Below are 15,219 nucleotides of genomic sequence, written 5' to 3' on the forward strand. Positions count from 1 at the left end.
TACTATACCTTTCTAATGTGACGTTGTTGTCCCTGCCTCTCTCTCTCCCTCCCGCTCTGTTCCTGTGCTACTGACTGTAACTACCCCCCTCCCCCTCTTTAAAACCTCAGAGGACTTTGAGCTCCATTTCTCTGAGTGTGTCTATGTGCACACCCAGGAACTTGAAGCTGGACACTCTTCCCACACACTTCCTGTTGCTGCAGCTCAGACTTCCTCCTTCCTCCTCCTGAAGTCGAGTGTGACTTTGTTCTCAAGTTATCATTGAAAAAGCACCGATGGCCAAAAAAAGAAAATTAAACTTTGAAAGGCCGCTGAAATCCTGGAGACATGTTGCTCAAGACCACTTATAAAGTTACTACGAAGGGTTGGCTGCAGCACAGCAGGCAGCGCAGCTCTCCTACTAACCAGAAGGTTGGTGGTTCGACCCCTGCTCCAGTCTACGTGCCAAATACACTTGAGCTGTGTGTGGAGAGAGAAAGCACCTATGCAGAAAACTCATGGGAAAAGGTGTTTGGAGTGCTCAGGTAGAAACTGCACCACCACAATGAAAGTCTCGCCTTCATTATTAGATGTAAACTCTACCGTGGTGGAGCACAGAGGTAAACTGTCCATGTGTGGGGACAACACTCGCAGCGATGCAAACGTCTGCATGAGAGCTCTCATTTTAAACCGTAGTCCCTATGACAAGAACAACGAAATGAAATACAGCGTTTTCTTTTTTCCAGGATTTATTTAACATGTGCAGTATTCACAAACATCCAACTGTAATTCGTAGGATGACGGTTCCATAACACACGGGCTGGAGACGAATAGCTGGGCCAAACCTGCAGTCTGAATTGATAAGACTAAGCTAAGAAGTGCATTGAATGTATCATATAAATAAGTGGCCACAGTGAATTAGTGCTTTCAGAGGAATACATTTATGTGGTTCAGGTAACTTAAAAGGAAGAAACCATCTTTCTGTGCTGCAGACTGCCGATGCTTCCCTGCACAAAGGATTCAGGCTGAAGCTCCTCCTGAGCCACTTCCAGCTACACTCGGGAACTTTGATACTTCTTGGAAAAAAAGACTTTTAGCAGATTTTTTCCCTTAACGGTTGCTGTGGCAACCTACGGCGCCTGTGTGGTACCCAAACCCACAGCATTTGCGTAAGCAGACAGCAGATTCACTACCTGCCTAGTTTCCAGTGTGAGTCTGGCTTCAATAAGCCAGTCCTCCACCACTCTCCTGGCCTCTCCTCTCAGCTGGTTCACCAGTTTAGCTGCTAGCTCCAGGTCCCCGTGCTCTAAGCAGTAGCTAGCATATGACAGAAGCTTGAATGGATCTAAATCCTCAGAGCTCAGCTGGCTGGGCGGAGCTTCCTGACTCTTCTCAAACAGCAGTGCAGCTTGAAGGTAGGACAAGAAATACTGATACAAGGAGTTACGAGATTCATCGATGAGAGCGACGCGGCGGGTCAGCGATCGCAAGGAGTTGAAACGGGCACGGAGAGAGGCCTCGCTGTACACGCCTCGCTGCAGGGATTTCTCTGGAAGAGCCGACGCCAGCGCCAAGGCAAAGTCGTTGTCTCGGCAGCTGTCGCGAACAGCCTGAGCGGCGTTCTCCAGAGGCACAGTGGGCACGTCGGCTTCAGCAGTCTTTAGGGAGTAACTGAGAGCCTCCACAGAGAGCCACAGCTGGTGGGCCTTACGAGCCTCGTCCTCTGCTACCACGTGGCCTGTGTTCAAAAGACAAAGAGATTTACATGACCGAGTGGAAAAGAACGTGTCTGTGTGCACGTGGACATCCAGTCCCTTTGCACACCAGAAAAAAATTATCCAACTATTCCAACATTCATCTACACACATCATCATTCCTACATGTGGTACTCCTCTGCAGCACTCCAGATAACAACCTACCCGACTAATCACTCAGTGCTATTTCTTTGCTTTTTTGGATGCGTGTATCTCTTACTGTCTATAGCTTCTTCCACCCCCTTCAGCCTCGCGTAGGCTGTGTTCATGTCCAAAGTGAAGTTGTCGAGCTGTTCCTGGGTCAGCTGACGGTAGCGAGTCTCCTGTTCCAGCATCTTACTGCTCAGTACCTGAACACAACCAAAGCATAGCTCTGAAGGGCTGAAGGATGAAAAGCACACAGCGTGCAACTCGCAGGAACAGAGTACGCTGCTGCAGCCTGACTCGTCTCAGGTGTCTTGGCCACGCCCCCTTTACAGGATATTAGTGGAAAAAAGCTTAAGATATGGCAGAACACAAGCTGTCAGCTTCCCGTATACAGCAGCATGTTTATTTTATCCTACGCTATATCACAGACCTCCAACAAAGCAAAGGCCATCAGAGTAAACACAAAACAGTTTAACACGTTTACTGAAGACAGAAGGTTTGAAAATAAAGAAATGATCCAGAGCAGCATCTTTGCTGCAGATGTCAGTAAGCTGTGGTCATGGTAGTGTTGCAGCATGAAGGAAGTGACCCTTCTTGTAAGTGCCAAGTCCTTTCAAATGCACTTAATGTTTCTAACAGCTCAACAATTATCAGCTGAGCTCAAGGTACAAGAGAAAAGATCAGTTTACTCAGATATGAAGAACGATGCGAGAAACAGGACGTGAGGAGAAACAAAGAGGGTTTTCAACCAAATACATTCATTACAATTCAAATGTGAGGTGAAGCAGAGTTTGGATTCTTTGTATTAATAATAGTTTATGGCAACAATGACACAAAGAGCTGTTTTACTTTGAGACAGTTCAAACATCTTCTTGACTGTTTTTACTTTTAGCATTTTGTGCCACTGTTAACATCTATTAGCAAACTTTCTGTAGGATGTTTGTCAGACAGACAGTGCGAGCTGGTTTTATGGATTAAGTAACTTAACCAAGCAGACCACGTTTTATTCAGTATATATTTTTGTGTTTACTCTGGTTGCTTAGACGCTCCAAACCTGGCAACTCAGAGCCACTAGTGTCCTGTAAGTACTCATTTCTGATGTGTAAGCAGACTCTGGGGTAGAGAGATCACCTGCTCAGCCTCAGCTTTCAGCTCGTGCTCCTGGACTTTGAGCACATCTTGGACGTGGTCTGTGTGAGCTGCTGCCTGCCGCCGCAGCTGAGTCCTCATCTCTGCCTCCATCACTTCTCTTAACTCAGCCAGCTGCGTACACACAGAGGAAATCGTAACACGTTTTAGATACGCTCACGTTAACTGAAAAACCAGAACAATCTAAAGATATTTTTTCCTGCACCTTCCTCTCCTGGTCCAGCCGGGCATCTTCTTTGACATGTTGCAGGGCAGTGTTGACAGCGTTGTCCAGAGCTTTCTGGTCCTCGAGTTTCTGTTGCTCCAACGCTGCATCAATGTGGATCTTCTCTCTGATCTTCTGCTCAGCCAGCTCTCGGTTCAACTGGTCAATGCGACGATGTGCATGGGCGATCAGAGCGTTGAGGTCGTCTGTGGACAGTTTACCAGCTAACACACAAAAACAAGTTATCATTGAAAACGTACTTCCTGATCAGCACATAGTTTTGAATGTATGAAAGTAACTAAGAGTTACGGTGACATGCAAGAACGTGAGGTTTTGACTGTAAATGCACATTTCAAAAACCCCGTGGATGTTCAGACGGTGGACTTAGAGCCACCAAACGTTAGCTAACAAAAGACGCACAGAGCTTAAACAACATATTAGATTGTGATCCGATTCTATTTGACGTGCCTGTCACGAATGATACAGGTTATACTGATGTTATTAGTACTGAAACACTAATCATGTGTTGCTGTAGCCACAGACACTGAACGTCGCTCTAAAACCTCAACATCAGTATGGAAACCTAAATATTGCTCCTCAGAGGGGAAACGTTGTCACATTCTTTCACTGTACTGTCATCCATGTCAGCAACACAATGAGTGTCCTAATGCATGCTTAATAATCTGGGAAAGTAAATCCCAGACAGCTGATTCTGTTCTTCAGGACATGCCTCGCTCTGTTTATTATCGTACCAGCTGGGAGAGGGTGAAGGCGGCGGCATGAAAGACAGCTTCAGCCACACAAACAACCACATAATAACATGAACTGAGGCTACAGATCACGACTAATAACACTGCGCTGATGTTAGAGACCTGGCTTTATTCATCCATCCCAGACACCAGCTATGGCTAGCAGGCTACACGTAACATCTCTGTGGTTAGAGGCCTGAGGCTGCACGTGCACGTCGACCATCTGGGAGTCGAGCAGGTGCTTAAAGGTACATCTGTCACCGTCTTACAATGCTGTGACTGCAGCCCTTCCACCAACTCTGTGAATCGTACTCATGGCCATTCATCACTACACATGACAGTTTCCATATTAACACTCATGAAACTGACCTCAGGCCCATCGTTAGTCCGATTAGCGACCGATGAAAACACAATGTCCAGCTGAACAAATCGAATCAAACTTTGTGTGTGTAAAGACACGTGTTTGAGTGTGTATGCGTGCTCTTACTGAGCCCTTTCCAGTTGGCCTGGATCTCTGGAGTGAGACTGCTGACTTCCCTTTGAAACTGTCGTTTGGCTTCGTTAACCAGTTCACTGTACTGGGAGACGATCTTAGCCTCTGACTCTGCAGACTGAACCTTTAGTTGGTAACATTTGTTAGCAGAAGAACAGAGAGGTGTGAATAGAAAAGGACGAGTTAATAATCATGACAGTGGTGAAGATAACACAGCCAACACTTTAACTGCACATAGTGCTGGTCACTAGAGTTTAATAGGTCATACCACACACATGCTCACAGGGTGTGGGCAAAATGATAATCATATTTCTGATGACAGAGAAAAGGAAACATTTTATCGACACTCACAGCTTGCAGGCAGCAACATTTGTAAGGAAATGAGGAAAATCAAAGGCATTTTGTATCCTTGTTTTAAAATGAGTGTGTATCTACTGAAACAAGGCGCTGCCAGCAGTGCAAAGTAGTGATACAGTATTATATCCAGTCATATCTCAGCATAGAAGGAGCCTACGTAGCGCTCCCATCACATGGACTGGAGCTGCAAATATAGCTGCTGCTGCTGGGTTGAGTCACCTCCTCACAAGTTTTCTTGCCTATTTTACAAAGTACTGTGCTTTGATGCTAAGGTAGCTCTTATGTTTGGTACTGGCCAACAGAGGCTAACGTGCTGCTGTCACTTTCATTCAGTTTACAGCTGAGAGGTGCAAATGTGAACTTGAGCCTCAGAAAGGAAGCAAACAGGTCACTTTAATCTCCTGTAGTCGTCCACAATGCACCAAAAAAGAAAACAAACTTTACCTTCATGACCATTTTGTCCAAGTCCACAACCATGTTATGGAGATTCTCCTCTGCTGCTAAAACCAGCGGGCGAACAGAGGATATCTTCAGCCCTTTGGACTCGTCAATCACTGACCTGAGACTGTCCAAGGACTCGCTGCAAGGAAAGAGATGTGCTGATAAGGAAGACTGCCAAAATAATTGAGTTAGGCAGAGATGTACACGGCACGCTGCACTCATCACAGCCCTGAAAGCTGAGTGATTATTACATCTTTCAGATTAACCTTGTGCCACACTGGTCATCAGAATTAAAGAAACACTTTTACTCCAAGCAGGAGAAATCACAATTTAAAGAAAGAACATTTATGATTTTCAAGCTAAGTGGAAAAGAAAGAATTCTTCTTCACACACATTCAAGTTTGTAATAAGTATGTTTGTGTGTGTGTGTTTGTGTTACTTGGCTTTCGACAGAGCGGCTCTGGCATCGTTCAAAGCCGTGGTTCTATCAGCAAGAGCAGCTTCCAGGTCCTTCCACTGGTTTGACTTCTCCTCAGGAAGAACCTAAGTTTAAGAAGAACTTCGATAAATCTACTGCAAAACAGTGACGCTTCCCATTCAGTGAGCCGTGGCTTAAACATTACTAATACAGCGCTGTGGTGGGTGGACCACACAGGCCACAGCAAGCAATGTATCTGATTAAAAACAAGAGTACGCAGGTCTTCAGTGACAGCGCTGCTGTGAGACGATGCAGACGAGCCCAGTCCAGTGGTCTGCAGGACATGTGGGCTTGAGGCAAAGATGGAGTCCTGCCTCATTCATCAGCCTCGATGGAGCGTTTGCAGGTGTGAGCTGGGGATGTCAAATAGATACATAGAAACATTCATGTGGAATTGAAACATATGGATACTTATTCGCAACAGTATCCATCAGACAGGCAGGCGGACAGCAGCTCCACCCTCACCATCAGCTGTAGTAGCAACACTGAACATTTACTGCCATCAGATTCTGTTTAGCAGTTATTAGAAATGTTTCCCTGACCAGCGCACATGTTACCATTAGTCATTTAATGTAAGGTAATACTATTACTTTGTTACTCTATTGAAGTAGGTATGTGTACTTTACTTGAGTATTTAATTTTTACTTATACTCCCTACATTTTGAAATAAATATCTTTAGATTTACCAACAGACTCATCTATAGTTTATACTCCGAGGTTAGCGGACAGGAGGCGTGCAGGTATCTGTGCTACAGAAAAGGAAGCATGAAGTGTGCAAGTGGTCCCTGCATTAGTGGTTAGATCTGTCCCGACAAGAGTTACACAGAAACCAAACAGACTAAACCAGAGCTGTGAAACACTAAAGAGCTGTGCCCAGAGATTCTACTGTACTCTACTGAAAACAATCTGAACTGAACATCACAGGCTTCCTTCAGCCACACCAGCACACCGTCACTCTCCCTCCAGCCTGCGGCCTTTGGCTCAGATTCAGTCCATCACAGACGGTCCATTTACAAAAGTACTGGACGCTCCCCCTCAGCCCCCAGCAGACTGACCTACTGTATGAAAACCCCGGGGGACTTCCTTCTCGAGTTAACTCATTCACCACAGAACACTGGACTAAGTTCAAGGACTCAAACTCGTCCCAGGTTTTTAGTAGATGGACCGACAGTATCCAACGTCGCCTTCAAGCTGAGGGGTAAAAAAGGCCCTAAAGGGCACGGTGGCCTGTTTTGGTTTTCCAAAAGTACAATCACTGATTTGTACTTCATGTTACATTTGGAGTACCAGCTGAGCACAGTCCCCATTTGCTGGGGGTATTAAAACATAAAAGTTGGCACATGCCTTCCTTATGAAGTGCTTGCTGTTTACCTCTGCTTCCATAGCCTCCTTCAGTTTGTCTGTGTGCTGCATGATAGCCTGCAGGGCTGCTTCTTGCGCTCCTATGGCCTGCAGAGTAGCTTTGGCCGAGCTCGCCAGTGAGTCTTCAAGACTGGCTGATACCGCTGCAAAGCAATCACACAGGAAGACATTTACTGTCTATAAAATGACACGTCATTATTCAAGTGGTCAGTATGCAACGACGTCACTCTTTGTGTGTGTGTGTGTGTGTGTGTGTGTGTCATCCTACATGCTGAAATATCCTGTTCCTCCTGCTCTTGTTGAGCAAGTCTAGCAGCCACTTCTTCTACTGGACGCTCTTTCATTGGTTCTGTGGGTGCAGGATGGACCGCTGTCGCCTCCTTGTGTTCATGGCACTCATTGCACTCTTCGAGAGAAAACACAAACACAGACCTAAAACAACCCCAGTAATCCTCGAGACTGCTGGACTTTCAGCCATGAAAGAACATGAAGTGCTATTATTGTATGCTCACAACACGAATGAAGTTTTTGCAAAACCTTTGCAAATGTAGATGCCTCAGTGACACTGCATGTTAAAAACATTTCAACTTTGGTGCAGATTTGCTTCTTGCTTCATATTCTGTCTCCGGCATTAAATGAAAACTACCGTAACTACTTACTCAACCTGAGCTATTGCACAAGTTAACTAGTCTCCATCCATGTTTCACACAACATGGAGAACTCATGGAGACCAGCAGGTTTGATGCACAATCAAACCTTCTTGCTGTGAGGTGCAAATGCTAATCACTACCATCATCCTGACCAACATAATAATCATATGTGCTGCATTTTAAAATGACTATTATTTTGTTTGTTTCAACGTTATGAATTTAATCGTGAACGTCTACAGATCCACAACAGAAAGCGTCCTCTATTGTGGAAGCTTGTAAGCTGTAAACAGCATTGGTCCTAGCACTGAACCCTGTGGAACTCCATAATTAACCTCAGTGTGTGAAGAGGACTCTCCATTTACATGCACAAACTGGAGTCTATTAGATAGATATGATACAAACCACTGCAGCGCAGTACCTGTAATACCTACACAGCATGTTCTAATCGCTCTAATAGGATATTATGGTCGACAGTATCGAACGCTGCACTGAGGTCTAGCAGGACAAGCACAGAGATGAGTCCACTGTCAGAGGCCATAAGAAGATCATTTGTAACCTTCACTAAAGCTGTTTCTGTGCTGTGATGAGCTCTGAAACCTGACTGAAACTCTTCAAATAAACCTCTGCAGATGATCTGTTAGCTGTTTGACAGCTACTCTTTCAAGGATGTTTGATATAAAGGAAGGTTGGAGATTGGCCTATAATTAGCTAAGACTGCTGGGTCTAGAGATGCTTTTTGAGTAAAGGTTTAACTACTGCCAGCTTGAAGGCCTGTGGTACATAGCTGATTATTAGAGATAGGTTGATCATATTTAAGATCGAAGAATTAATTAATGGCAGGACTTCTTTGAGCAGTTTTGTAGGAATGGGGTCTAAAAGACACGTTGATGGTTTGGAGGAAGTAATTATTGAAGTTAACTCAGAAAGTGTTTGAGAATTATACCACGGAGTCAGGTACTTCTGATTAGAGTCCTTAGTTTTCACAGGAGCTACAGTATCCAGAGTCGTACGCAGTGAGGAGGTGAAATTATTAACAAGATGATCGACCTCTGGAGCAGCGTTCAGATAGCTGCTCTGTGTTGGTACAGGGCACTGAAGATGATAACAGTGGGTGGATTATATTCTTAAACGTAGTTGCTGCACTTTCAGAAAGACGTCTACTGTGATGAAGTTACAGGTTACATGTATTACGAGAGTCGTTATTACTAAAGGAAGCCGACTAACTGAACATCTGAGCAGGAAAGTGCAGGAGAGAACGGTCGGTCGACTACAGACTCTGCATAAAGCACGTAAAGATAACATATCAATATTTAATTCAATTGGCTAAAACACTGCTGTGCTTGTAACAGGAACAGGAAGTGGTACTCTACTGCACAGAGCGCCAACACCAAGTCAGAGCTCCACCCAAAGGAGAGGATTTAATCGTATATACCATGTGCCCACTGTGGATTTGTCTGTGGTTTAGATACTGGCTCTTCTAAGCTGCCGCCCAGAATTTTTCTTTGTGCTGCATAATGACAATAAAGAAGGACAGCAGAGCGTGCAGTGGTTAGCACTGTAGCCTCACAGCAAGGTCCTGTTTCAGTGATGATACCTTTGACTGCTGGTGCCTCTGTGTCACATGGAGCAGGGACTGATGGGACCTCACCGATGGCTGAGATGATATGAGTCGCCTCTGCTGAGGCCTCTAAATGGGACACAAATACAGAAGGCAAGAGCCGCTCAGGAGCTTCCATGTGTGTCACCACGCGCAAAGCCACTCATACACATAGTAAAGACCATCCATCTACTGGTTTCATCATCACTTCAGCTACAGTGAGGTAGTATTTATGGCAGCATAATGGCTTTAAAGCTATCAAAGATACAATGGCTGCTACAAACTAAGAAGCCTAATAGCAGTGCAAAATGAAATTTCACACGGGAGCAGAGCAACAACAGGAGAGTATAGGAGAAGACAGCTTACCCTGAGAGGCTTCTGCTGGGGCTAAACAACAGAGCGCACATTTACAAACATCTCAAAGAAGAACGGGTGGAGCTAGCAGCTAACAGAGCACACCGCCCCCCCCAGAGTGGAGAGTTTGCATCAGCAGATATTAAACGTTGGCTTGTCCCAGAGACATTTACAAGTGAGGCTGATTTGAATGAACTTGAATTAAAATAATATTAACTTCATAATGTAAATAATGATATTACGGCACTGTCGAGATGGCTGATGATCAGGCTGACTCTGGTGAACACTTTCATGAAACAACTGCATCCTTTGAACACCATCACAGTGGATTTTAAATCAAACTGTCAAGATGAGACTGAAGTGATGAAAGCTGAAAATCCTTCCAAGTCCATCGCTGCCTTTAATGTAGAATCCACGGACGTCACAAAACGCCACCTTTGGTTTTGCAACTGAAAGCGTGCTCTACAAGAGTCAGGTGACCAACTTTATACTATCACAGATTCCTGGTGCCATTTCAATCAGCAGTTACAATGTCAGCAAAAATAGTGACCTCGTACAGCACATTCCTTTACATGCATTATGAGGTGTCGCTAGATTTTCTTGCACGCTCAGTCGTCCAGGTAAAGAAATGTGGACGCAGCATCTTCAGCGTGTTAAAGTGGGTAAAATGCTCTCCCACTACGTTTTGACAGTCTACCTCTTCCAGGGTGTTCTTGAATTTGCTAAATGTTGCACAGGGTGTCCCCTAACCAAGGAAGGACTTTTGCGATTACCCACTTTAATCCCTCTGTCCTACAGGCTTCTCAGTGTCGCTGAGGTCGCAAGTGCATTTCTTCTTTTAAAGAATTTACCAGATTACTGACTCGGCCTCTCCTACAGTTGTTGCCAGCTCTCTCATACATCTGTTGGGTTTTCAGCGTAACGCTGGCCTCACTCACTGTACCAACATCACTTTGGAGCGCTTACTGCAAATTCCAGAAAAACAAACCAAACACAAGTCCAACTTTATCTGTTTCATTTGTAATGGAGTCCTTACAAACTTTGTCTCTGAAAGTGGTTTATTAGATATACAAGTGTCTATAATGAATAACTCAATAATCCAATACTAGTGTTAGAATCCTTGAAATGAAGCTGCGCTGGAATCACATCTTGGCTGAGTTCAAACCCACTGTGGTGGTGTACAAACACAACAGCCCCTTACTGTCACTGCACAGATGCAATGAAACTGTGGGCGCTCCACCCGACTACTGTGAACGAACTATAACAAAACGGAAATAGAAATAAAGCTGATAGAATCAGAGCACATGATAAAAGGCAGATGGCAACATGAAGCCATGAGTTATAATGACAGTGGGCGTCACACTTACCCTCTAGGCTCTGTGCAGGCTGACTGGGGGCGGGGCTGGAGTCTTTGACCGGACCCTCGGCTCCCTCCTTCTTCGCCGACTTCTTCACTTGTTTTTCTATCATAGAGGGCGGCTGGGCCAACTCCACCTTAACAGCAACCATTTAAATCGAAGCATACGTTATTACAGTGTGGTTCTAAAAACGTGGTTATTCTTTCTATACAAATATTTAGATTGTATTGTGTGGAAGTTTATTAGCTGATATCACCAATTCTGAGTCGAATTTTAACAGACACACACTGGAAAGGTGGAGGTATGGGGGTGGAGGTATGGGGGTGGAGGTATGGGGCTTCAATGCAGTCTGATCATTTGAAAAGCCATTGTAACGTACAGTGAATCCTCCTTAAACCATCAGAGACCAGACACTCACACATGGAGAGCCAGTAAAAGAAAAAATGCTCGACTTCAATTCTTCTGAACTGACGGTGAAACACAAACAAACTTTGTGTCCTGTAACTATGACTAGGATGAGCTGAGCACCGTACCCGTTTCTTTATGGGGAGGCCAGGATCTTGGGCAGCGGGTCCCAAAGCCAAACCCAGCAGCCAGTCTGAGTACGGGACGTTCTTCTCAACCGCTGCTCTGAACTTATGGTCCCATTTGGCGTAGAGTACGGTCCCTCCAATGCCACCACTTACTGTCAGCAAGCCGGCAACAACCACTTTGGAAGCACTACTGAAATGAAAAAGGACAAGCAGACATGAATGAATGGACAGTCTCGCTAACAGCCTTTGCACTCTGTGTGTATCCTAGTTCAGCCGACTTGCATATAGTGATCTCAGGAGGAAAGCGATGCTGTAGAAGCGGCACGCTCTTCACTACGATAGCACTGAAGATCTTCTCTTGAGGATGAGAGATCCGTGTTTTGAAACGACAGGGAGCAGTCGCATGTAAACATGGAGCCAGAGCGCAGCGGCCAGCGGGACACAGATTTTGGTGGCAGGCACAGCACATGTCGCATCCATGTGAGAGGCCCTTAAGAAGACAGCTGAAGCCCATGTGCTAGTCCTAAACAATTCATTAGTGTACTGTGTGTGTTGGTGTGTGAATGGGCTCATTGAGTCAGCACGGAGAAGATCTTGGAGAACGCACGGCTGCCGTGAACACTCAGAACAAGAGCTCTGAGTGAAAAACTGGATTACATCTGGAGGGGCTCGCTCGAACAACACCTTTGAGCGCAAATTCAATCACATCTTGGGGAAGTGCACTGCGGTCGGAGGTCTCAGAACCGGCTCTTTGCGCAAAAAGAACGACAACATCACGAACGTAAGTTTGATAACATCGTAGAAAGCTCGCGGCTCTCCAACGGGAGATTGAGAGACCAGTGTTGGACTGTAGAACTGCTTTGAAATTCATATGAGCTGTTCGCACTAAAGTAAAAAGCACCATCACTTCATGCGGAGACCCCTTCGGCGCCAGCTGCAGCCTCAAGGCTGGAGCTGAACAACACACCCTGATAACGACTGTGTTTAGACTGTTCCCCCCATTCCATGCAAGGCCACCTGGGTTGGCTGGATGCGCTGCCTACACCGGCTCTCTTACCCTTTACCCGCCCCTGTTGCTTGTCTTGTGTTTCTATGGTGTATTGATAGTCATGTGCTTTTGTGCTGAGGTGTTTTTTCTGTTATCAAACTGTTCTCCCACTAGGAGCTCAGTCTGAGTGGAGTTTTTTTCTCCTCCTCTCACCTCATGTTATGTATTTTCGTTGTTTTTTCCTATCAGCCGACCTTTCTGACATGTCTGCCCAATGTGATGTTTGTGTAAAGTTGGTCAGAAGGTTCCTTTGTAAGTGCGCATGCGCCATTAGCGTGCTGCCTGCTGTAACCCTAATTTCCTTCGGGATTAATAAAGTATTCTGATTACCTGCTCTCTCCTGCTGTGTAGTGCCGACACTGCTGCAGACTGGTAAGAGGGATTCTCCTGTAGTTCTTCTGGAAAGTGGTGAGGAAAGCGTGGCAGTGAAAAGAAATCCATGTCACACAGATCCAGAACGGGCACACATTCACAGCAAGCACAGAGCAACAAATTTCAGTGCAAGCAACAGACTACACAATGTTTTCCTTATCGTCATATAAAAAATTGGGGAATTAGGTGCAGAGATGCTGTTCATAAGGTAAAAACAGACTTTGTGCAATTCTAACAAGCCTGAAAATCAGTACTTTGTCTGAACACCTTTACTCTTCAAAACAGCCTGAGCACTCTGAGCCATGCTTTCTTGTAATTACATTAAATAGCCTTCAGAAACAGAGGTTTCATTCTCTGTCAGGACGGTGCCACACTGCTTGGATGGACACGGGTTAGTTTCAGGACAGCTTCATCAATTGAATTTTTCAGAGGGAAGGTGGCAGTCAAGAAACCACTGATTTAGAGGAGAAACAGACAGGGGTGGGTGTGCCAACATAAACAAGGACTGGACTGAAAGAGCGCAGAGCGCAGTCCCAGGAACAGCTAAGATACTGCGCAGAGCAGCCGAGCTGGAAGGGTAGACCGCCCGCAGAGGCGCAGTGCTATACCGACAGGTCGATCACAACCAGCTAATCAGCATTTGATGATTTCAATTTTAAATTTCATGATATTCACGTCACACACGAGCTTGCCCATTAACTGTAGCGTAAGTAATATATGGGTTTTAGTAATAAGTAAGTAATAAGTTTAGCACAGTTTTTCACTTGCTGTTAAATCATAAAAATAATTAATTTGTCGTCATTAAATCTAAACAACAATAAGCAAAACTGTTGATTTACCATTTAAAACAGATCAGCAAATGAAGTACAAAGCATGATTTCTGAGCAGTAAACTGCATTCTTATTTTGTAAATACAGATTCAGGTACATGGCGAACACATCCAAGCTGAGTCCGGCAGAGACGAACATGTTTCCGTGTCCGGTGGAAAGAAGAGCCGAGGTGCAACAGTGTGATGCTGTAGCCCAGGGATGTCGAACTTATTCCGGCCCACTTTAACAGGTGAGAGCCACCTTTCTGTCACTGTACAGAAGTCTGGCTGCACACTTAATCCCAGAAACAGAACATAAAGTTTTCGAGAACGCACATCATGCGTTAGTATTTGTGGATTTTACGAAGACAACCTGCAGCGTTTGTTCTGATTCATTATAAATACCACGTCTACGTGCAAACGCGTTTAAAGGCTAGTGCCGCTAGTAGCATAAAATACTGCTCCGGTTAGCTGGTATCAAACCTGTGGCCGATAAAAGGTCAAACAGACAAGTTTTGGTTTTTGCCATGATGACCTCTCCGCTCAAACTTAGCCAAACTCGTTAGCTTGGTTATGCTTAAAACGCCATTATCCATCTGTCACCGGAAGAAACCCGGCTAACGTTAGCATGCTGCGCTGTTCTGACAGCGTCCACAACCAATTGCATGGCATCAAATACAGCGCTCGACAGCACCGAAGAGTTAACAGCCCGAACTAGTAAATTCACTGTGGCACCTTGAAGCAGGCTCTGGGTCACTGAATGACAACACGCTAACGTTAGCCCGCGGCTGCGGAGCAGGCAGCAGGCTTACCCGGGCGGTAGCATTAGCCCCTCTCAGACACGCTCTCAGCATGGTCTTCTCCTGCTTTGGTTTCTGAGTTCGTAAATAAATTGACCTGCACAGAAACAGATAAATTCTTTGCTGCTCTTCTTCGTCTTCTCGCGCACTCTTCTTCTCCTCAGTACTTTGCGTGGATTAAACGTTTGCGTGCACAACAGCGCCCCCTTATGTTGTTCCCGTCATTCTTCCATGTCCCACACATAGATTTATAAGAGCACACAAATCAGTTTGTCCACCTTCGTCCAAGCCTCGATCGAAGACATAAGTCAGACAGATGATCCTTATTTCCCCAGCGCTCCTAAACTAAGCTAAACAGATTCTCACCAGTGCCGGGCAGTTCTGGTTATCTATACTCTCTAGCATACAACACTGGTTATGTGTGAGCTCGTACAGTATTCCAGTTCAACACACATTTTCCACTAATTACTACATCAGCTGTGTGAAGTGTGTCAGAGAAACTGGTTTCAAAGTCACTATTTAAATCTGTGGCATGCTGTCCAATGATGGACCAAGTTTTCAACAGTTTTTAGCCAAAAAAAAAAA

The 15,219-nt window shown here is 45.2% G+C and overlaps 1 protein-coding gene across 3 annotated transcripts; it reads right to left on the reverse strand.

Moving 5' to 3' along the window:
• Positions 1-727: 727 nt before the first annotated feature.
• Positions 728-14,792, reverse strand: immt (inner membrane protein, mitochondrial (mitofilin)). 3 transcript variants are annotated; one of them, XM_085359544.1, is made up of 14 exons: positions 14,647-14,792; positions 12,985-13,052; positions 11,607-11,793; positions 11,083-11,209; positions 9,359-9,451; positions 7,383-7,520; positions 7,124-7,257; positions 5,714-5,817; positions 5,278-5,413; positions 4,471-4,600; positions 3,235-3,458; positions 3,012-3,143; positions 1,954-2,083; positions 728-1,717 (listed from the first exon to the last, which is right to left on the reverse strand). In XM_085359544.1, the coding sequence occupies exons 1-14, from the start codon at positions 14,686-14,688 to the stop codon at positions 1,110-1,112; spliced, it is 2,253 nt and encodes a 750-aa protein (XP_085215670.1). In that variant the 5' UTR covers positions 14,689-14,792; the 3' UTR covers positions 728-1,109. The 3 variants fall into 3 exon arrangements, with proteins under 3 accessions (XP_085215670.1, XP_085215661.1, XP_085215680.1); XM_085359535.1 differs by having other exon boundaries at positions 11,607-11,796; XM_085359554.1 differs by lacking the exon at positions 9,359-9,451 and having other exon boundaries at positions 11,607-11,796.
• Between the last annotated feature and the right edge of the window lie 427 nt (positions 14,793-15,219).

Source organism: Diplotaxodon limnothrissa, linkage group LG2, assembly GCF_057381915.1.
Source record: "Diplotaxodon limnothrissa isolate DT_005_m linkage group LG2, D_limnothrissa_male_GT1.1, whole genome shotgun sequence".
Taxonomy (NCBI): Eukaryota; Metazoa; Chordata; class Actinopteri; order Cichliformes; family Cichlidae; genus Diplotaxodon; species Diplotaxodon limnothrissa.